Source organism: Phaenicophaeus curvirostris, unplaced genomic scaffold, assembly GCF_032191515.1.
Source record: "Phaenicophaeus curvirostris isolate KB17595 unplaced genomic scaffold, BPBGC_Pcur_1.0 scaffold_59, whole genome shotgun sequence".
Lineage (NCBI taxonomy): Eukaryota > Metazoa > Chordata > Aves > Cuculiformes > Cuculidae > Phaenicophaeus > Phaenicophaeus curvirostris.
Window position 1 is genome coordinate 164,804 of NW_027206681.1, and position 23,360 is coordinate 188,163.

The 23,360-nt window shown below is 58.1% G+C and overlaps 1 protein-coding gene across 1 annotated transcript in view; it reads right to left on the reverse strand.

The window, feature by feature from the left end:
• Positions 1-23,360, reverse strand: part of CLPB (ClpB family mitochondrial disaggregase) — a 71,987-nt gene that overhangs the window by 26,315 nt on the left and 22,312 nt on the right. The window contains exons 4-6 of the mRNA XM_069881723.1: positions 20,698-20,801; positions 13,174-13,302; positions 4,157-4,254 (exon numbers count right to left, since the gene is read on the reverse strand). Coding sequence (XP_069737824.1) covers positions 4,157-4,254; positions 13,174-13,302; positions 20,698-20,801 — 331 coding nt within the window. The remainder of the gene's footprint in view (positions 1-4,156; positions 4,255-13,173; positions 13,303-20,697; positions 20,802-23,360) is intronic.

Below are 23,360 nucleotides of genomic sequence, written 5' to 3' on the forward strand. Positions count from 1 at the left end.
TTTAGGGATGGGTCTGAGGGAAGAGGGGATGGAGAGAAGGGTGGGAGACGCGGAGCCCTTGGGAAGCGGCGTTGAAGCCGTTGGAAGGACTCGGTCCTCCTGAGGGAACGGTGACGCCGCTCCAGCTTCCCAACGAGCTCCATGAGGAGCTTCTTCATCTCCAAAAAGAAGGTTTGGGCTGGTCCACCTGGACTGATTTCCCGTCCTCCACACTTCTCCTCTTCCCATCTGAAGGGCTGGAGGAGATGAAGCCCCCCCAGCTCCATAGAGAGGATGGAACCGGGAAAAGCTCTTCCCTAGGGACCCTCATGTCCCACCATCTCCAGCTCTGGAGGAGATGAAGCCCCCCCAGCTCCATAGAGAGGATGGAACCAGGAAAAGCTCTTCCCTAGGGACCCTCATGTCCCACCATCTCCAGCTCTGGAGGACACAGGACCTCCAAGAGGCCGTGATTCCACCTGGATGGTTCCTGAATAAACTCCGAGCAGTTTTGAGGGACACCTGACCCGAGAACATCTCCGAGATGCTCCAGGGATGGGATACGGGGACAATGGGAGCAGGTCTTAAGGTGCAGAGAACTTCCAGAGGGAGGAGGACAAATCCAGCCCCTGCTCCTCGTTAGGAACCCAACGCCCAGACCTGGTCCCATCGTTTGGTCCAAAGTCCAAAGGGGAAACGGCTCCAACAGACCCAGAACGTGGGAGCAGAAGCTGCAGCAGATCCTGCTGCTACAGCCGGGGTGGAGAAACCCTTCGTGGGATCCTGGAACGGGTTGGAAGGGACCTCAAAGCCCACCCAGATCCATGAACAGGGACACCTCCCACTGGATCAGGGGCTCCAAGCTCCATCCAACGTGGCCTTCAACCCCTCCAGGGATGGAGAAGCCACCCCTGCTCTGGGAAACCTGGGCCAGGGCCTCCCCACCCTCCCAGGAGAACGTTTCTCCTCAACATCTCACCTCAATGTCCCCTCTAGAAGCTCCAAACGGTTCCCCTCGTCCCATCCCTGCTCTCCCTGATCCAGAAGAAGCTTCCCTGGAGCCCCTTTCCCTGCTGGAAGCTGCTCCAAGGTCTCCCTGGAGCCTTCTCTTCTCCAGGCTGGACACCCCCAACTCTCCAGCCTGGCCTCCAGGAGGTTCTCCAGCCCTCCCATCATCTCCGGGGCCTCCTCCGGCCTCGCTCCAGCAGCTCCGTGTCCTCCCTGTGCCGAGGGCTCCAGAGCTGGACACGGGCTCCAGGTTTGGGCTCAGCAGAGGGGACAATCAATCCCTTTCTGCAGCCACTGGTGGAGTCAGGAGCGCGCTGGATGGATCTGGGACACCAGAAGAAAGAGGAACTCAATGGACTTTGTGAGCTCCGATCAGGCCCAGAACCACGGAATTGGAAGGACCTCCAAGCCCACCCAGTTCCACGAGCAGAGACACCTCCCACTGGATCCGGTTCCTCCAAGCTCCATCCCACGTGGCCTTCAACCCCTCCAGGGATGGAGCAGCCACCACTTCTCTGGGCCTCCTCATGGATTTCTCCACATCTTCTGAGCCTCTTGAAGTCCAGGGGTCGCTCCCCTTCCCACCACGCTTGGAAGACGCCAGTTCCAAGAGCTCTTTCCTCTTTTGAACCCTGATCCCTGCTCCTTATTCCAGTTTCATGGACTGGTGGCTTCACGAGCCTCCGGGGATGGAGATGCCACCACCTCTCTTGCCCCCCTCATGGGTTCCTCCACATCTCCTGAGCCTCTTGAAGTCCAGAGGTCGCTCCCCTTCCCACCACGCTTGGAAGACGCCGGTTCCAAGAGTTCTTTCCTCTTTTGAACCCTGCTCCCCGCTCCTTACTCCGTTTCCCTTGAGGTGGAACCTGCTGCGGAGCCGGCCGAGCCCCCCCCGAAACCTTTTTTTCTCCTTTTTCCGAAGAAGAAAACCACCCGAACTCAATTAAAAATACATCACGAAGCCTCCTCGTTATTCCGTCCCGGGGACGCGTAAATAAAAGGCGCCGCCTCCGCCAATTCATTCCCCGGCCGCGATTAAAACGAGCAATAAATCCTCAAAGACTCTCGGAGGGACGCGGCGAGCGGGGAGGGGGGACAGGAGGCCCCGGCGAGCCCCGCGTCGCCCCCAGCTGAATCTTCATCAACCTCCCCCCCTCCCGGCCTCGGCGCCGCTCGCTCGCCCAGCGGGTCTCGTTTGCAGCCCCCGAGAGTCGTTCCCGCGCTCTCCTCCGGCCGTTCGTCACGCGGAAACGCCGAGGCGCCTCTGCCGAGCGCTCCAGGAGGTCCCCGGCCCTCCGGGGAGCCCTTACCCGGCCGATAATCCCTCAACTCCTTCCTCCGAAAGAGCTCGACGGGTTTTCTTCCGCTTCTTCGCCGCCTTGAAACTCGCTCGGAGAGGCCGCCGAGCGCCCGGGTGGGAGGAGAAGCCGTGGGAGCTGCTGGAAGGTGTCGTCCTCGCTGGGATGGAGCTTGGAGGGGCCAGGAGGAAAGATCATGAGGTCCTGGGTGGAAAGAGAAGCCGTGGGAGCTGCTGGAAGGCGTCGTCCTTGCTGGGATGGAGCTTGGAGGGGCCAGGAGGAAAGATCATGAGGTCCTGGGTGGAAAGAGAAGCCGTGGGAGCTGCTGGAAGGCGTTGGCCTCACCGGGATGGAGCTTGGAGGGGACAGGAGGAAAGATCATGAGATCCTGGGAGCTGCTGGAAGGCGTCAGCCTCGCTGGGATGGAGCTTGGAGGGGCCAGGAGGAAAGATCACGAGCTCCTGGGAGCTGCTGGAAGGTGTTGGCCTCGCTGGGATGGAGCTTGGAGGGGCCAGGAGGAAAGATCACGAGATCCTGGATGGAAGGAGAAGCCCTGGGAGATGCTGGAAGGCGTCGTCCTCGCTGGGATGGAGCTTGGAGGGGCCAGGAGGAAAGATCATGAGGTCCTGGGTGGAAAGAGAAGCCGTGGGAGCTGCTGGAAGGTGTTGACCTCGCTGGGATGGAGCTTGGAGGGGCCAGGAGGAAAGACCATGAGATCCTGGAGGGAAGGAGAAGCCGTGGGAGCTGCTGGAAGGTGTTGGCCTCACCGGGATGGAGCTTGGAGGGGCCAGGAGGAAAGATCATGAGATCCTGGGAGCTGCTGGAAGGCGTCGTCCTCGCTGGGATGGAGCTTGGAGGGGCCAAGAGGAAAGATCACGAGCTCCTGGCGTAGGACGTGGCTTTGGGAAGGTGGCTCTGAGATCCTGCTGGAGCTGGGACCTTAAAGCCCATCCAGATCCATGAACAAGGACACTTCCCGCTGGATCAGGGACTCCAAGCTCCATCCAACCTGGACTCCAGCATCTCCAGGGATGGAGCAGCCACCACGGCTCTGGGAAACCTGGACCAGGACCTCCAAACCCTCCCAGGAGAACGTTTCTCCTCAAGATCTCACCTCAATCCCCCCTCTAGAAGCTCCAAACCATTCCACTCATCCCATCCCTGCTCTCCCTCATCCAGAAGAAGCATCCCTGGAGCCCTGGAAGCTGCTCCAAGGTCTCCCTGGAGCCTTCTCCTCTCCAGGATGGACACCCCCAACTCTCCAGCCTGGCCTCCAGGAGGTTCTCCAGCCCTCCCATCATCTCCGGGGCCTCCTCCGGCCTCGCTCCAGCAGCTCCGTGTCCTCCCTGTGCCGAGGGCTCCAGAGCTGGACACGGGCTCCAGGGTTGGTCCCACCAGAGGAGCAGAGGGGACAATCCCCTCCCTCACCCTCTTCTGCCCCAGCTTTGGCTGCAGCCCAGGATCTCGTTGTCCTCCTGGGCTGGGATCTCACCAGGACCAGGTTGCCCAGAGCAGTGGTGGCTGCTCCATCCCTGGAGGGGTTGAAGGCCACGTTGGATGGAGCTTGGAGCCCCTGGTCCAGCAGGAGGTGTCCCTGCCCGTGGAACCGGGTGGGTTTGAAGCCCCCATTCCCACCCAACCCATCCAGGACTCCCCGTCTCCTTGTCCTGTGGTGTCACTGCCGGGAAGACACGTTCAGGTGGGGGATGAGGAGGACACACCTGGACTTGCTAAAACATCTTCCCAAGCTTTTTTTTTCTCCCTGTTTTTGCTCCGTTCCATGAATGTTCCAGCCCCGTCCTGGAGGATCTCGGTGGCGCTGGCGCGAGAAGGTCTCACCGTGCAGGTGGAAACTCCAACATCAGCCTCACCTTGGTCTCCGACGCCTTCAGGAGGCTCTTGACCTCCTCGTCGCGGGCGTAATCCAGAGGCGTGTGTCCCATCTCGTTCTTCTGCAGGGGGTTGGCACCTGAGAGCGAGAAGAAAGGAAGAAGCTCAGGAGATCCGAGGTCGGCCTTGGGGCGGAACGAGCCGGAAGGACGCCCCGGGCCTCCCATCTCGGTTGGCGTTGCCTCCAACCCCTTGATCCAAAGGGGATCCAGGGGCCAGTGGCCAACGGGACGGGGACCAGGGAAGAAGAAAAGAAGGAACCCGCAGCGGGGACTGAGGTGGGATGGGAGGAGAGGACGTGGCCACCAGAAGGGAACCCGAGGGAGCCACCCGGGGCGGTCACGGCTCCGACTGGACACGTCGTCCTGCCCCTCGGGTCTCCGAGGCGGAGCTGGGGGTGGCTGGAGGTCCCTGCTTGTGCGGGAAACCCACGCTCTTCGTTGGGATTGGAGGGAATGAAGGGTGTAGGGACCCCAACGAGGAGACGGGACACGACAGAGAAGGTTCCACACCCCCCAAGCCATCCGGGAGACGTCAGCAGGGTGAGGGGATCACAGAATCGTGGGATCATCGGATCACAAGCTTGGAAAAGGCCTCCTGGATCATCGAGTCCAACCGTTCCACAGGATCATGAAATCAGGGAGAGGTTTGGGGTGGAAGGGACCTCAAAGCCCACCCAGATCCATGAGCAGGGACACCTCCTGCTGGATCAGGGGCTCCAAGCTCCATCCAACGTGGCCTTCAACCCCTCCAGGGATGGAGCAGCCACCACTGCTCTGGGAAACCTGGCCCAGGACCTCCCAACCTTCTCAGGAGAATGTTCTCCTCAAGATCTCACCTCAATCTCCCCTCTAGAAGCTCCAAATGGTTCCCCTCGTCCCATCCCTGCTCTCCTGATCCAGAAGAAGCTTCCCTGGAGCCCCTTTCCCTGCTGGAAGCTGCTCCGAGGTCTCCCTGGAGCCTTCTCTTCTCCAGGATGGACACCCCCAACTCTCCAGCCTGGCCTCCAGGAGGATCTCCAGCCCTCCCATCATCTCTGGGGCCTCCTCCGGCCTCGCTCCAGCAGCTCCATGTCCTCCCTGTGCCGAGGGCTCCAGAGCTGGACACGGGATCCAGGGTTGGTCCCACCAAGCGGAGCTGAGGGGGACAATCCCCTCCCTGGTCCTGCTGCTCCCACAGGATCAACCTCACCTCTCAGCTTCCCAGCAGGAATCTCTGTGGCTTGGTGACCCAACCCTGCTGCTCACAAACTCCGGGACCACCTGCTGCCACCACCCAGACACCGAGAGTTACGAGAAGGAACCTTCGTATCAACCTCAACCCCATCGAGCTGCTCCGTGAGCCGATGGCCCCAAAGCTCCAGCTGCCCAGGGCTTGGAGCTGGAGGAGGACGAGGTGCCTTCCAACCCAAAGATCCCATGATTCCAAGATCCTGCTTCTGCGAGGTTGGAGACCTCCATCCATGGCTCCATCCTGTCCCGATCCCTCTCTAGCTCCTCCTGCCCTCCAGCCATGGATCCCGATCCCTCTCTAGCTCCTCCTGCCCTCCAGCCATGGATCCAGATCCCTCTCTAGCTCCTCCTGCCCTCCAGCCATGGATCCAGATCCCTCTCTAGATCCTCCTGCCCTCCAGCCATGGATCCAGATCCCTCTCTAGCTCCTCCTGCCCTCCAGCCATGGATCCAGATCCCTCTCTAGCTCCTCCTGCCCTCCAGCCATGGATCCAGCTCCCTCTCTAGCTCCTCCTGCCCTCCAGCCATGGACCCAGATCCCTCTCTAGCTCCTCCTGCCCTCCAGCCATGGATCCAGATCCCTCTCTGGCTCCTCCTGCCCTCCAGCCATGGATCCAGATCCCTCTCTAGCTCCTCCTGCCCTCCAGCCATGGATCCAGATCCCTCTGCAGATCCTCCTGCCCTCCAGCCATGGATCCAGATCCCTCTCTAGCTCCTCCTGCCCTCCAGCCATGGACCCAGATCCCTCTCTAGCTCCTCCTGCCCTCCAGCCATGGATCCAGATCCCTCTCTGGCTCCTCCTGCCCTCCAGCCATGGATCCAGATCCCTCTCTAGCTCCTCCTGCCCTCCAGCCATGGATCCAGCTCCCTCTCTAGCTCCTCCTGCCCTCCAGCCATGGATCCAGATCCCTCTCTAGCTCCTCCTGCCCTCCAGCCATGGATCCAGATCCCTCTCTAGCTCCTCCTGCCCTCCAGCCATGGATCCAGATCCCTCTCTAGCTCCTCCTGCCCTCCAGCCATGGATCCAGATCCCTCTCTAGCTCCTCCTGCCCTCCAGCCATGGATCCAGCTCCCTCTCTAGCTCCTCCTGCCCTCCAGCCATGGACCCAGATCCCTCTCTAGCTCCTCCTGCCCTCCAGCCATGGATCCAGATCCCTCTCTAGATCCTCCCTGCCCTCCAGCCATGGACCTGGGCTAGGACCTGGCTAGGACCGCTAGGACCTGGGCGAGGACCAGTAGTACCTGGGCTAGGACCATTAGGACCTGGACTAGTACCACGAGAACCCGGCTAGGACCACTAGGACCGGGGCTAGGACCAAGAGGAGCTGGACTAGGACCACTAGGGACTGGCTAGGACCACTAGGACCGGGACTAGGACCACTAGGACCCAGGCTAAGACCACTAGGACCTGGGCTACGACCACGAGTAGCTGGCTAGGATCTGGCTAGGACCAGTAGGAGCTGGGCTAGGACCACTAGGACCTGGCTAGGACCAGTAGGACCTGGCTAGGACCACTAGGACCAGACTAGGACCACTAGGACCTGGCTAGGACCACTAGAAGCTGGACTAGGACAAGTAGGACCTTAACTAGGGCCACTAGGACCCGGGCTAGGACCACTAGGAGCTGGACTAGGACCACTAGGGGCCGGGCTAGGACCACTAGTAGCTGGGCTAGGACCACTACGGGCTGGGCTAGGACCACTAGGAGCTGGGCTAGGACCACTAGGAGCTGGCTAGGACCACCAGGAGCTGGCTAGGACCACTAGGGACTAGGCTAGGACCACTAGGAGCTGGCTAGAAACACTAGGACCCGACTAGGACCACCAGGGACTGGCTAGGACCACTAGGACCTGGAGTAGGACCACTAGGAGCTGGAGTAGGACCACTAGGGACTGGAGTAGGACCACTAGGACCTGGACTAGGACCACTAGGAGCTGGAGTAGGACCACTAGGAGCTGGGCTCTGACCACTAGGATCTGGCTAGGACCACTAGGGACTGGACTAGGAGCACTAGGATCTGAGCTAGGACCACTAGGACCTGGGCTAGGATCACTAGGGACTGGGCTAGGACCACCAGGAGCTGGCTAGGACCACTAGGAGCTGGCTAGGATCACTAGGGACTGGCTAGGACCACGAGGACCTGGACTAGGACCACCAGGAGCTGGCTAGGACCACTAGGGACTGGGCTCGGACCACTAGGAGCTGGGCTAGGACCACTAGGGACTGGACTAGGACCACTAGGACCTGACTAGGACCACCAGGAGCTGGGCTAGGACCAGTAGGAGCTGGGCTCTGACCACTAGGACCTGGCTAGGACCACTAGGGACTGGGCTAGGACCACTAGGGACTGGCTAGGACCACTAGGAGCTGGCTAGGACCATGAGGACCTGGACTAGGACCACTAGGAGCTGGGCTAGGACCACTAGGACCTGGCTAGGACCACCAGGACCTGGACTAGGACCACCAGGAGCTGGCTAGGACCTGGACCAGGGCCAGTCACGTCTTCCACCTCCTCCCAAGTCCAATAAACTTGCTACCAGGTGTCTTGTCCCCTCGGTTCCTTCGTCTCGCTCCTCCTCGTGGCTCCGTCCCTAACGAGTCTCCGTTGCCGGCCTCGACGAGGTGACTAATTGCCGCAATAATTGATCAAGGGCCGGACTCCTCCGCCCGGTCGATTCCCACCTCCAGCAATAAACCCTCCCGCGGCTCCATCAATAACGACGTCGCTTCCGAAGGAGCCTCCGTGGGTCGTCTCCAGCCCCACCAAGGGGACGTCAAGCACGCAGCCTTAATCGCAGGTCGTTTGTCACCTCCTCTTCGTTATCTCGGGGCGCCGAGATGGACACCTGGGTAGCTCCTGGGGCTCGGAGCCTCCTCCAACCTTCCCTCCTCCTCCTCCTCCTCCTCCTCCACCTCTTCGGAGGCTCCGGTTTATAAAATTTGATAAATAGCTCGGTGGCTTCTCCGGCAGCGGGAGGTCACTCATCGGGGAAATATCTTCCTGTCACCGGGATCGAAGGAGCTGGAGGAGAGCGACAGCCCTCGATTTTTCAAATTTTATTAACTCCGTCCTCGTAACGATTTGTCTTGGATTCCTGCGGATTCGGAAAAAGTGTCGATAGAGATGGGGAGGAGGGAGGAACGTGAGGAGCAGGAGAAGGAGTCGGCGCTGGGGGTCGGGTCCGGACTTAGAAACTCATCAGTGAAGCCGTGGTGGACTTGAACCGAGGGTAGGAAGGATCTAGAGAGGGATCTGGATCCATGGCTGGAGGGCAGGAGGAGCTAGAGAGGGAGCTGGATCCATGGCTGGAGGGCAGGAGGAGCTAGAGAGGGAGCTGGATCCATGGCTGGAGGGCAGGAGGAGCTAGAGAGGGATCTGGATCCATGGCTGGAGGGCAGGAGGAGCTAGAGAGGGAGCTGGATCCATGGCTGGAGGGCAGGAGGAGCTAGAGAGGGATCTGGATCCATGGCTGGAGGGCAGGAGGAGCTAGAGAGGGAGCTGGATCCATGGCTGGAGGGCAGGAGGAGCTAGAGAGGGATCTGGATCCATGGCTGGAGGGCAGGAGGAGCTAGAGAGGGATCTGGATCCATGGCTGGAGGGCAGGAGGAGCTAGAGAGGGTTTGGCCTGTCTGGATCCATGGATTTGGGGCCAACAGGATGAGGTTCCACCAGGCCAAGTATCAGGTCCCGCGCTTGGGGCACAACAACCCTGAGCAGCTCCAGACGAGGAGAAGTCTGGCTGGAAGGTCCCTGGAGGAGAAGGACCTGGGGGTGTTGGTTGAACAGGAGCCAGCAGGGGCCCAGGGGGCCAAGGAGGCCAAGGGCATCTTGGCTTGGAGCAGCCCCGGCGTGGCCAGCAGGGCCAGGGAGGTTCTTCTCCCTCTGGGGAGACCCAACCTCGAATCCTGGGGTCAGTGCTGGGTCCTTCACTCCAAGAAAGACCTTGAGGGGCTGGAGAACGTCTGGAGAAGGGAACGGAGCTGGGGAAGGGGCTGGAGAAGATTGTGGGAGCAGCTGAGGGGCCTGGGGTTGAGCCTGGAGAAGAGGAAGCTGAGGGGAGACCTCATCGCTCTGTGCTTGCTGAAGTCCAAGAGAAGCTGGGATGACCAGGAGGAGCCACTGGGGTGACCTGATGTCCTCAGCCATCAACGTTGATGAGGAACAGAGTTATAGCTTCACATGACTCCTTAAATTAATGGAAGAAGATCCATCCATGGATCCAGATCCCTCTCTAGATCCTCCTGCCCTCCAGCCATGGATCCAGATCCCTCTGGAGATCCTCCTGCCCTCCAGCCATGGATCCAGATCCCTCTGTAGCCCCTCCTGCCCTCCATCCATGGATCCAGATCCCTCTCTAGCTCCTCCTGCCCTCCAGCCATGGATCCAGATCCCTCTCTAGCTCCTCCTGCCCTCCAGCCATGGATCCAGATCCCTCTCTAGCTCCTCCTGCCCTCCAGCCATGGATCCAGATCCCTCTGCAGATCCTCCTGCCCTCCAGCCATGGATCCAGATCCCTCTGCAGATCCTCCTGCCCTCCAGCCATGGATCCAGATCCCTCTGCAGATCCTCCTGCCCTCCAGCCATGGATCCAGATCCCTCTGCAGATCCTCCTGCCCTCCAGCCATGGATCCAGCTCCCCTGCCCCTCGGAGAATCCATCCTTAACCTTCCAACCGGGCCATAAAGTTCCTTGGCTCCTGGTTCTCCTCGTTCTCGCCGTGGTGGGACGCTGCGGGGAGGTCTCCGAGGGCTTTTCCTTCCGCGTTGCCGGAGGACGGAGGTCGATCCTCCGTCCCGGCTCCTATCGAGCCGCGTTTCTCGAGCTTCGATTGAGCCGTTTAATCATCTTCTGCAAAATTCACAGCGCGGCCGGAGGAAATCGATACGGAATTTATCGCCTTCCCGGGGAACTCGGAGCTGGGAGAAGCAGTTGGGTGGGGAGGAGAAGCTCCTGGAGGACGAAGCGGGAGGCCAGGGAGGCGGTGGACACGGAGAAGAGGTGGAGGGTGCAGCAGACGGGGGTCGGCGCCGGCCACGGGGCTTCCAAACTCATGGAATGGGTTGGGATGGAGATCAAAGCTCATCCCGTTTCATAAGAAAGAGCATCTCCACTGGACCAGGGGCTCCAAGCTCCATCCAACGCGGCCTTCAACCCCTCCAGGGATGGAGCAGCCACCACGGATCAGGCCAACCTGGCCCAGGGCCTCTCAACCTTCTCAGGAGAAGGTTTCTCCTCAAGGTCTCACCTCAATCTCCCCTCTTGAAGCTTCAAACCATTCCCCTCGTCCCATCTCTGCTCTCCCTGGTCCAGAGCTTCTCCCCGGCTTCCCTGGAGCCCCTTTCCCTGCTGGAAGCTGCTCCGAGGTCTCCCTGGAGCCTTCTCTTCTCCAGGATGGACAACCCCAACTCTCCAGCCTGGCCTCCAGGAGGTTCTCCAGCCCTCCCATCATCTCCGTGAGCAGCTCCAGGCTTGGGGAAGAGCGGCTGGAGAGCTGCCTGGAGGAGAAGGACCTGGGGGTGGTGGTTGGACATGATCCAGCGGTGGCCCAGGAGGCCAAGAGGCCACCAGCTCCTGGCTTGGAGCAGCCCTGGGGTGGCCAGCAGGAGCAGGGAAGAGATTGTCCCCCTGGTGAGGCCACAGCTCGAATCCTGGGGTCAGTGCTGGCTCCTTCACTCCAAGAAGGACCTTGAGGGGCTGGAGAACGTCTGGAGAAGGGAACGGAGCTGGAGAACAAGGGCTGTGGGAGCAGCTGAGGGCCCTGGGGTTGAGCCTGGAGAAGAGGAGGCTGAGGGGAGACCTCCTTGCTCCCCACAGCTTCCAGAAGGAGCTTGCGGGGAGGTGGGTTGGTGTCTCCTCCCAAGGAACACGGGATGGATGAGAGGAAACAGCCTCAAGTAGCTCCAGGGGAGGTTGAGGCTGGATCCGGGGAGAAGTTTCTTCACGGAAAGGGTCGGGAAGGCCCAGCAGAGGTTCCCCAGGGCGCTGGTGGCGTCTCCATCCCTGGAAGGTTCAAAACCCGCGTGGCCGTGGCCTTGGGGACAGGGTCCGGTCACCTGGGTGGGGTTGGCCTGGATGAAGGTGCCTCGGAGAAGCTCCCCAAGCTCAACCGCCTCCCCGGTTCTCTGGGGCGGCACCTTCCAACGCTGGAAGATGAAGAACCTCCCCTAAACCTCCGAGCTTCCCACCGGCCACGAGCCCCGGAGCCCCCGTTGGTCCTCCTTCCCGCCCCGAGACAAAGCCGGGATCCCACCCGCTCCTTGTCCTGACCCCGACGTCCCCTCGGGTCACACATGGGGACCACGGGGGCACCAAAGGTCCCGCCGGGGGTCAAGCGAGGGGTCGAGCGACCCACAAAAGGCTGGGGGTGGTGGGGGCGAGGGGCTCCTCTCCGGGCCACGAGGCTCCGGGGGGCTCCGGCCCCGAGGGCAGGAGAAGCGAGAGGACGCGGAGAAGCGAGGGGACCCGGTTCCACGTCAACAAGCAGGAGGCGGCGTCCATTAGCCTCACAAAGGAGCGAAGGCTTCGATCTCCTCCACGTATTCATCGCGGAGTCAACGGAGGACGAGGCGGGAGCCTCGAGGGGCTTTTTTTGTTCTCGGAGCGGATCCAAAGCAAATTCAACAAAAACCAACAAGCCAACCCAGGTGGACGGGGCTGGGAAAAAAAAAAAAAGCTCGAAGAAATCGAAGGCCAGCGAGAAGAACTCGCTGAAAGGAGAAGGAAGGGGCGGAGGGAGCAGCAGGAGCTCCAAGGAGCCAGCGGACGCGGAGCGGAGGAGGAGAAAACGTCGTAAAGCCTCGTCGTAACCATCACGGTTGGGTTGGAAGGACCTCAAAACCCGGAAAGAGCCACAAAGAGAGACACCTCCTGCTGGATCAGGGGCTCCAAGCTCCATCCAACGCGGCCTTCAACCCCTCCAGGGATGGAGCAGCCACCACTGCTCTGGGAAACCTGGCCCAGGGCCTCCAAACCCTCCCAGGAGAACGTTTCTCCTCAAGATCTCACCTCAATGTCCCCTCTAGAAGCTCCAAATGGTTCCCCTCGTCCCATCCCTGCTCTCCCTGATCCCTCCCCAGCTCTCCTGGAGCCCCTTTCCCTGCTGGAAGCTGCTCCAAGGTCTCCCTGGAGCCTTCTCTTCTCCAGGCTGGACACCCCCAACTCTCCAGCCTGGCCTCCAGGAGGTTCTCCAGCCCTCCCATCATCTCCAGGGCCTCCTCCGGCCTCGCTCCAGCAGCTCCGTGTCCTCCCTGTGCTGAGGGATCCAGAGCTGGACACGGGCTCCAGGTTTGGTCCCACCAGAGGAGCAGAACCTCCTCTCTCACTGTCTTCTCCTCCAGCTTTGGACGCAGCCCAAGATCCTGTTGGCTTTCTGGGCTGGGAACACGCCTTTCTGGCTCCTGTTGAGCTTCTCCTCCCCCAGCGCCCCGAGTCCTTCTCCTCGGAGCTGCTCACAGTCCATTCTCCAACCCAAATCCCTCCATAATTTTATGAATCCGAGATATTTTCAACCCAAATCGTTCCGTAATTGTACGAATCTGAGATTCCACGAACTACAAGCAGAAAGGGCGATGAAGATGAGAAGATCCACCAGGAGAACATGAGAAGAACCACGAGCGGGAGCGCAGAAGCTCCAAATAAAGCCACGAAATCAGCAATAAATCGCATCTAACCTGGACCTCATCCAAGTCGGACCATTCAGAAGGTCAGGTCCGCTCAGAAGAAACGTTCCTGCTCCAAGAACTCCTGGTGGAGCTCCAGAACTCACCTCCATCCAGCAGCAGCTTGACGGTGAGGTAGTCATCGGCCAGGACGGCGTAGTGGAGGGCCGTGCAGCCCTTGAAGTTGGCTCGGACGTTCAAGCGGTTGTTGAAGTCGTCCTCCCGGGTCACCAGGACTGGAAGGAAGAAGAAAATAAAGCTCAGCTCAACCAGAGGAGAACCCACCACCACTCCGAGAGCTGCTTCGGGGCCACTAATGGGCTTCTCGGACTCTAATGGGCTTCTCGGGGCCTCTAATGGGCTTCTCGGGGCATCTAATGGGCTTCTCGGGGCCTCTAATGGGCTTCTCGGGGCCTCTAATGGGCTTCTCGGGGCCTCTGATGGGCTTCTCAGACTCTAATGGGCTTCTTGGGGCCTCTAATGGGCTTCTCGGGGCCTCCAATGGGCTTCTCGGGGCCTCTAATGGGCTTCTCGGGGCCTCTAATGGGCTTCTCAGACTCTAATGGGCTTCTCGGGGCCTCTAATGGGCTTCTCGGGGCCTCTAATGGGCTTCTCGGGGCCTCTAAGGGGCCTCTCGGGGCCTCTAAGGGGCTTCTCAGACTCTAATGGGCTTCTTGGGGCCTCTAATGGGCTTCTTGGGGCCTCCAATGGGCTTCTTGGGGCCTCTAATGGGCTTCTCGGGGCCTCCAATGGGCTTCTCGGGGCCTCTGATGGGCTTCTCAGACTCTAATGGGCTTCTTGGGGCCTCCAATGGGCTTCTTGAGGCCTCTAATGGGCTTCTTGGGGACTCTAATGGACTTCTCGGGGCCTCTAATGGGCCTCTCGGGGCCTCTAAGGGGCTTCTCAGACTCTAATGGGCTTCTTGGGGCCTCTAATGGGCTTCTTGAGGCCTCTAATGGGCTTCTCGGGGCCTCCAATGGGCTTCTCGGGGCCTCTAACGGACTTCTCAGGACCTCTAATGGGCTTCTCAGGGTCTCTAATGGGCTTCTCAGGACCCAGCAGAGCGTCTGGTGGCTGCCGTCTCGATCCCACCAAGCAGAAGTGGCGATGAGGACCATGTAGGTACCTCAAATCGTTGAGGCTGGAGAAGATCTCCAAGCTCCTCCAGTCCCAACCCCACCCTGCTGATGAAACCTCGTCCCCATGGACACACGTTCCTTGAATCCCACCAGGGATGGAGACTCCACCACCGCCCTCGGTGGCCTCAGCCACAACCCTCTCCATGAAATCCAATCTAAACCTCTCCTGGTGCAACTTCTTGAGGACGTTTCCTCTCATCCCATCCCGTGTTCCTTGGGAGAAGATCCCAGCACCCACCTCACCACAACCTCCTTTCCAGGAGCTGTGGAGAGCGATGAGGTCTCCCCTCAGCGTCCCCTTCTACAGACCAAACCTCTCCACAACCCTCATTCTCCAGCCCCTTCCCCAGCTCCGTTCCCTTCTCCAGACTCGCTCCAGCCCCTCGAGGTCTTTCTTGGAGTGAAGGACCCAGCACTGACCCCAGGATTCGAGGTTGGGTCTCCCCAGAGGGAGAAGAACCTCCCTGGCCCTGCTGGCCACGCCGGGGCTGCTCCAAGCCAAGATGCCCTTGGCCTCCTTGGCCCCCTGGGCCCTGCTGGATCCTGTTCAACCAACCCCCAAGGTCCTTCTCCTCCAGGGACCTTTCCAGCCAGACTTCTCCTCGTCTCCTAGTACAGGATTCCATGGTTCTATGACCCCATAAGTCGATGACTCCATGAACCCATGACTCTATGAGTCCATGGTTGTCTGATTCTAGGACCTCACAGGTCCATGACTCCACGAACCCATGATTCTAAGTCCACGATTCCATGATTCCATGATCCTATGGTTCTATGTGTCCATGATCTTATGGTTCTATGATTCTAGGACCCCATAAGTCCATGACTGCATGGATCCATGATTCCAGGAGTCCATGAGTCCCTGATTCCACGGCTCTATGACCCCACCAGTCCATGACTGCATGGATCCATGATTCCAGGAGTCCATGAGTCCCTGATTCCATGGCTCTGTGACCCCACCAGTCCATGACTGCATGGATCCATGATTCCAGGAGTCCATGAGTCCCTGATTCCACGGCTCTGTGACCCCACCAGTCCATGACTGCATGGATCCATGATTCCGAGTCCATGAATCCATGACTCCATGGCTCTATGAGTCCACAAGTCCATGGTTCTCTGATTCTAGGATCTCACGAGACTATGACTCCATGAACCCGTGATTTGATGAGTCCACAATTCTATGAGTCCACGAGTCCATGGTTCTATGAGTCCCTGAGTCCCTGAGTCCATGGTTCTAGGAGTCCACAAGTCCATGATCCCATGGCTCTGAGTCCACGGTTCTCTGATTCTAGGATCTCATGAGTCTATGACTGCATGAACCCATGGTTCTGAGTCCATGAGTCCCTGATTCCACGGCTCTGTGACCCCATTAGTCCATGTCTCCATGGATCCATGAGTCTATGATTCCACAATACCACGGCTCTATGACCCCACAAGTCCATGACTCCATGGATCCATGATTCTGAGTCCATGCCTCCATGGTTCTATGAGTCCAGGAGTCCCTGATTCCCTGGCTCTATGACCCCACAAGTCCATGACTGCATGGATCCATGATTCCAGGAGTCCATGAGTCCCTGATTCCACGGCTCTATGACCCCACCAGTCCATGACTGCATGGATCCATGATTCCATGAGTCCCTGATTCCACGGCTCTGTGACCCCACCAGTCCATGACTGCATGGATCCATGATTCCAGGAGTCCATGAGTCCCTGATTCCATGGTTCCAGGACCCCACAAGTCCATGACTGCATGGATCCATGATTCCATGATTCCATGAGTCCCTGATTCCACGGCTCTATGACCCCACAAGTCCATGACTCCATGGATCCATGATTCCAGGAGTCCATGAGTCCCTGATTCCACGGCTCTGTGACCCCACAAGTCCATGACTGCATGGATCCATGATTCCAGGAGTCCATGAATCCCTGATTCCACGGCTCTGTGACCCCACAAGTCCATGACTGCATGGATCCATGATTCCAGGAGTCCATGAGTCCCTGATTCCACGGCTCTATGACCCCACCAGTCCATGACTCCATGGATCCATGATTCCAGGAGTCCATGAGTCCCTGATTCCACGGCTCTATGACCCCACAAGTCCATGACTGCATGGATCTATGATTCTGAGTCCATGACTCCATGGTTCTATGAGTCCCCGTAAGTCCATGGTTCTCTGATTCTAGGATCTCATGAGACTATGACTCCATGAACCCATGATTTGATGAGTCCACAATTCTATGAGTCCATGAGTCCATGGTTCTATGATTCCATGAGTCCATAATTCCATGGTTCTAGGAGTCCACAAGTCCATGATCCCATCGCTCTGAGTCCACGGTTCTCTGATTCTAGGATCTCATGAGTCCATGACTGCATGAACCCATGGTTCTGAATCCATGAGTCCCTGATTCCACGGCTCTATGACCCCACAAGTCCATGACTCCATGGATCCATGATTCCATGAGTCCATGAGTCCCTGGTTCCAGGACCCCATAAGTCCATGACTGCATGGATCCATGCTTCAATGAGTCCATGAGTCCCTGATTCTACTGCTCTATGACCCCACCAGTCCATGAATGCATGGATCCATGATTCCATGAGTCCACGATTCCATGTTTCTATGACCCCATAATCCATGACTGCATGGATCCATGCTTCAATGAGTCCATGAGTCCCTGATTTCATGGCTCTATGACCCCACAAGTCCATGACTCCATGGATCCATGATTCCATGAGTCCCTGATCCCATGGCTCTGTGACCCCACAAGTCCATGACTGCATGGATCCATGATTCCAGGAGTCCATGAGTCCCTGATTCCACGGCTCTATGACCCCACCAGTCCATGACTGCATGGATCCATGATTCCAGGAGTCCATGAGTCCCTCATTCCACGGCTCTGTGACCCCACCAGTCCATGACTGCATGGATCCATGATTCCAGGAGTCCATGAGTCCCTGATTCCATGGCTCTGTGACCCCACCAGTCCATGACTGCATGGATCCATGATTCCATGAGTCCCTGATTCCACGGCTCTATGACCCCACAAGTCCATGACTCCATGGATCCATGATTCCATGAGTCCATGAGTCCCTGATCCCACGGCTCTATGACCCCACAAGTCCATGACTGCATGGATCCATGATTCCAGGAGTCCATGAGTCCCTGATTCCACGGCTCTGTGACCCCACAAGTCCATGACTGCATGGATCCATGATTCCATGAGTCCCTGATTCCACGGCTCTAAGACCCCACAAGTCCATGACTGCATGGATCCATGAGTCCATGAGTCCCTGATTCCACGGCTCTGTGACCCCACCAGTCCATGACTGCATGGATCCATGATTCTGAGTCCATGACTCCATGGCTCTATGAGTCCACAAGTCCATGGTTCTCTGATTCTAGGATCTCACGAGACTATGACTCCATGAACCCGTGATTTGATGAGTCCACAATTCTATGAGTCCATGAGTCCATGGTTCTATGATTCCATGAGTCCATAATTCCATGGTTCTAGGAGCCCACAATTCCATGGTTCTAGGAGTCCACAAGTCCATGATCCCATCGCTCTGAGTCCACGGTTCTCTGATTCTAGGATCTCATGAGTCCATGACTGCATGAACCCATGGTTCTGAATCCATGAGTCCCTGATTCCATGGCTCTATGACCCCACAAGTCCATGACTCCATGGATCCATGATTCCAGGAGTCCATGAGTCCCTGGTTCCAGGACCCCATAAGTCCATGACTGCATGGATCCATGCTTCAATGAGTCCATGAGTCCCTGATTCCACTGTTCTATGACCCCACCAGTCCATGACTGCATGGATCCATGATTCCATGAGTCCACGATTCCATGTTTCTATGACCCCATAATCCATGACTGCATGGATCCATGCTTCAATGAGTCCATGAGTCCCTGATTTCATGGCTCTATGACCCCACAAGTCCATGACTCCATGGATCCATGATTCCATGAGTCCCTGATTCCATGGCTCTATGACCCCACCAGTCCATGACTCCATGGATCCATGATTCCATGAGTCCACGATTCCATGTTTCTATGACCCCATAATCCATGACTGCATGGATCCATGACTCCATGGGTCCATGATTCCACGGCTCTACGAGTCCACCCTTCTCTGATCCTGGCCCGTCACTCATCTACATCTTCATGAATCCGCCCCTACGATCCCCCCCTTCCCGGATTCCCCGTTTTACCCCCCACGTCTCCCCACCCACCCTCCTCCTCCTCCTCCTCATCCCCTCTGATGGCCTCCACGAAGACCTAAGACCTTCTGAAGAGGCTCCCAGCCTCCTCCCTCACCGTTTCCCCCTCCGCCTCCTTCCCCCTTTCCCCGCGCGCGTTTGGATATTTATTTTTTGGGGCTCGGCGCCGTCTCCGAGGCGGGGACGAGCGGGATAATGAACGGCGTGCGTCAGGGAAGATGAATCTCAGCTCCTAGGGAGCCGGGCGCTAAAGAGATTAAAGCGTTATTAGCGTCGGGTTCTTTCCCCCCGCGGTCGCCGGCAACAGCTCGCCCGTCAGCCCTAAAAAATGTCTCGGCGCGAGATAATCATCGGAAACTCAATAACGCGTCAGGGGGAGCCTCGGCCGCCATCCATCACCGGGGGCCTGGAAATTTTCAGCTCTCCGGCTCCCTTCCTGCCATCCATATAAATGTCTCTAATATATTTTCCGCGGCGACGGCTTCGATTCGGGTTGGGCGGATGGAGGGGGCGGAAAATAAAAAAAAAATCGAGAGCGAGATGTAAACGGGGACGAAAAAAAAAAAAAAAAGATAAAATAGAAGCGAAGACGTTGCAGGGAGGGGAATAAAATCAAAATAATAATAAAAAAAGGCAAAAAAAAAAAAAACAAAGGCAGTTTTCTTCCCCGCCTGGAAAAAAAAGCCGAGTGAATTTATTCGTTTTAATAATCGGTGTCAAACGCACGATGGATGCGCCCAGAGGCTCCGTCCCCCCCAAAATACAAAGCGAGGCGGGAGGAGAATCCGTCGCTCCGACCCGCAACGTCCTCCCGAGCGTCCCGCCTGCCCCACGGACCGGGGCGTCTCCTGCGCCTTGAGGAGAGCAGGGAGCTCGGAAACGTCACGGACGCCCCCGCGAGGAACCGGGACGGGGTCGAGGAGGAAGGGACCTCAAACCATCCAGTTGGGACCCTGCTGGGGGGATGATCACACCCTGGAATCGCGGGGCGGGGCAGGCTGGAAGGGACCATGAAGTCATGGAATCGTAGAGTCATGGAAACACCAGCTTGGAGAAGACCCAACGGATCATGGAGTCCAACCGTTCCCATCCATCCCCAACCCGTGTCCCTCAGCACCTCGGCCACCCGGCCCTCAAACCCCTCCAGGGAAGGTGATTCCACCACCTCCCTGCGCAGATTCCACCAGCTCCCAGTGACCTTTTCCATGAGAAATTTCCATCCTGAACTTCTCCAGTGGAGCTTGAGGCCGTTCCCTCTCGTCCTGTCCCCTGGCCCTTGGGAGAAGAGCCCAGCTCCCTCCTCTCCACAACCTCCTCTCAGGGAGTTGGAGACAGCAACGAGGTCTCCCCTCAGCCTCCTCTTCTCCAGGCTGAACCCCCCCAGGTCCCTCACATGCTCCTCTTGTTCTCCAGCCCCTTCCCCAGCTCCGTTCCCTTCTCCAGACGTTCTCCAGCCCCTCAAGGTCTTTCTTGGAGTGAAGGACCCAGCACTGCCCCCAGGATTCGAGGTTGGGTCTCCCCAGAGGGAGAAGAACCTCCCTGGCCCTGCTGGCCACGCCGGGGCTGCTCCAAGCCAAGATGCCCTTGGCCTCCTTGGCCCCCTGGGCCCTGCTGGCTCCTGTTCAACCAACACCCCCAGGTCCTTCTCCTCCAGCCAGACTTCTCCTCGGCTGGAGCTGCTCAGGGTTGTTGGGACCCAAGGGCAGGACCCGCCCTTTGGCCTCATTAAACCTCATCCCATGGATCCAACCAGCTCAGATCCCTCTGGAGAACCTCAAACCCTCCAGCAGATCCGGCTTCCACCCAGCTCAGCGTCACCCACCACACTGTCCATCCAGCTCCAACCCTTCTGGGGTGTTGACCAGACCCTGGAATCAGGGAACGGGTTGGGTTGGAAGGGACCTCAAAGCCCACCCAGATCCATGAGCAGGGACACCTCCAACTGGATCAGGGGCTCCAAGCCCCATCCAACGTGGCCTTCAACACCTCCAGGGATGGAACAACCACAACGTCTCTGGAAAACTTGTCCCAGGGCCTCCCCACCCTCTGAGAAGAACGTTTCTCCCCAAGATCTCACCTCAACCTCCCCTCTTGAAGCTCAAACCCCTTCCCCTCGTCCTACCCCGTTGTTCCCTGACCACCCTCCCCACCCCATTCCATGAGATGATGCTCCCATCTCCATCCTCATGTTCCGGCTCTATCAAACCAGGTTCTTTCTGGGAGGTTGAGGGATTTCTTCTCATGAACATCTACAGAAACAGTCCTACCTTCCAAAGAGTGGAGACCTTTCTCCTTGGCGGTCTCGTAGACGCTACTGAAGTCGTCTCCGAGATTCGGATCCGCGTTAGCTGCCAGCAGGATCTTCACCAAGCTGTGAGGAACGAGAACACAGAGAAAGTGGTGGTAGAACATGAGCCTTGCAGGGCTTGAGATGGGACACGGTGCTTGGAAAGCTCTTCTCCAACATTCCCAGCTCGTAAACCACCAACCCCAACCGATCAACCCAACTGAGAGGATCGTGGAACACTTTGGGTTGGAAGGGACGTCAAAGAACATCAAGTTCCATGAGCAGGGACACCTCCAACCAAACCAGGTTGCTCCAAGCTCCATCCAAGGTGGCCTTCAACACCTCCAGTGGTGCTCTGGGCAACCCTCATCATGAAGAATTTCATCCTAAGGTCTGATCCGACTCTTCCCCTTCCAGTTTAAAGCTGTTTCTCCTCGTCCCATCACCCCAGGCCCTGGGAAAAAGTCCTTCTCCAGCCTCCCTGGAGCCTCTTTCCATGCTGGAAGCTGCTTTCAAGGTCTCCATGGGGCCTTCTCCAGGCTGAAGAACCCCAACTCTCTCAGCTTGTCCTCCTACAGGAGGTTCTCCAGCCCCCAGATCATCTCCGTGACCTTCTCCGGCCTCGCTCCAGCAGCTCCGGGGCCTCCCTGTGCTTCATGAAAGGAGGTTGAGGAGCAGAAGGAACATCACGGCTCCGTTTAAGGTCACTCTCCCAGGTCACCAGGTCAGGGATGGGCTGGGAATCCAAGAATCGTGGAATTGGGGTTGGAAGGGGATTTAAAGCCCGTCCAGTTCCACCTCCCAGCCCCGGGCATGGACATCTTCCACTCCATGAGGTTCCGCAAGACTCATCCAGCCCGGCCTTGAATGATTCCAGCGTTGGGGCGTCTCCCCCTTCTCCAGGCGACCAGATCCAGGGCTTCACCCCCTCCCGGGAGACAATTTCTGGAGTCCCTATCTCCACAATCCATGATCCTACAGGTCCCCGACTCCACAATCCACGATCCTACAGGTCCCTCACTCCACAATCCATGATCCTACAGGTCCCCGACTCCACAATCCATGATCCTACAGGTCCCCGACTCCACAATCCATGATCCTACAGGTCCCTCACTCCACAATCCACGATCCTACAGGTCCCTCACTCCACAATCCACGATCCTACAGGTCCCTCACTCCACAATCCATGATCCTACAGGTCCCTCACTCCACAATCCACGATCCTACAGGTCCCCGACTCCACAATCCACGATCCTACAGGTCCCCGACTCCACAATCCACGATCCTACAGGTCCCTCACTCCACAATCCACGATCCTACAGGTCCCCGACTCCACAATCCACGATCCTACAGGTCCCTCACTCCACAATCCACGATCCTACAGGTCCCTCACTCCACAATCCATGATCCTACAGGTCCCTCACTCCACAATCCACGATCCTACAGGTCCCCGACTCCACAATCCACGATCCTACAGGTCCCCGACTCCACAATCCATGATCCTACAGGTCCCTCACTCCACAATCCACGATCCTACAGGTCCCCGACTCCACAATCCACGATCCTACAGGTCCCTCACTCCACAATCCACGATCCTACAGGTCCCTCACTCCACAATCCACGATCCTACAGGTCCCCGACTCCACAATCCACGATCCTACAGGTCCCCGACTCCACAATCCACGATCCTACAGGTCCCTCACTCCACAATCCACGATCCTACAGGTCCCTCACTCCACAATCCACGATCCTACAGGTCCCCGACTCCACAATCCACGATCCTACAGGTCCCTCACTCCACAATCCACGATCCTACAGGTCCCTCACTCCACAATCCACGATCCTACAGGTCCCCGACTCCACAATCCACGATCCTACAGGTCCCTCACTCCACAATCCATGATCCTACAGGTCCCTCACTCCACAATCCACGATCCTACAGGTCCCCGACTCCACAATCCACGATCCTACAGGTCCCTCACTCCACAATCCACGATCCTACAGGTCCCTCACTCCACAATCCACGATCCTACAGGTCCCTCACTCCACAATCCACGATCCTACAGGTCCCTCACTCCACAATCCATGATCCTACAGGTCCCTCACTCCACAATCCACGATCCTACAGGTCCCCGACTCCACAATCCACGATCCTACAGGTCCCTCACTCCACAATCCACGATCCTACAGGTCCCCGACTCCACAATCCACGATCCTACAGGTCCCCGACTCCACAATCCACGATCCTACAGGTCCCTCACTCCACAATCCACGATCCTACAGGTCCCTCACTCCACAATCCACGATCCTACAGGTCCCTCACTCCACAATCCACGATCCTACAGGTCCCCGACTCCACAATCCACGATCCTACAGGTCCCCGACTCCACAATCCATGATCCTACAGGTCCCTCACTCCACAATCCACGATCCTACAGGTCCCCGACTCCACAATCCACGATCCTACAGGTCCCTCACTCCACAATCCATGATCCTACAGGTCCCTCACTCCACAATCCAGGATCCTACAGGTCCCTCACTCCACAATCCATGATCCTACAGGTCCCTCACTCCACAATCCATGATCCTACAGGTCCCCGACTCCACAATCCACGATCCTACAGGTCCCTCACTCCACAATCC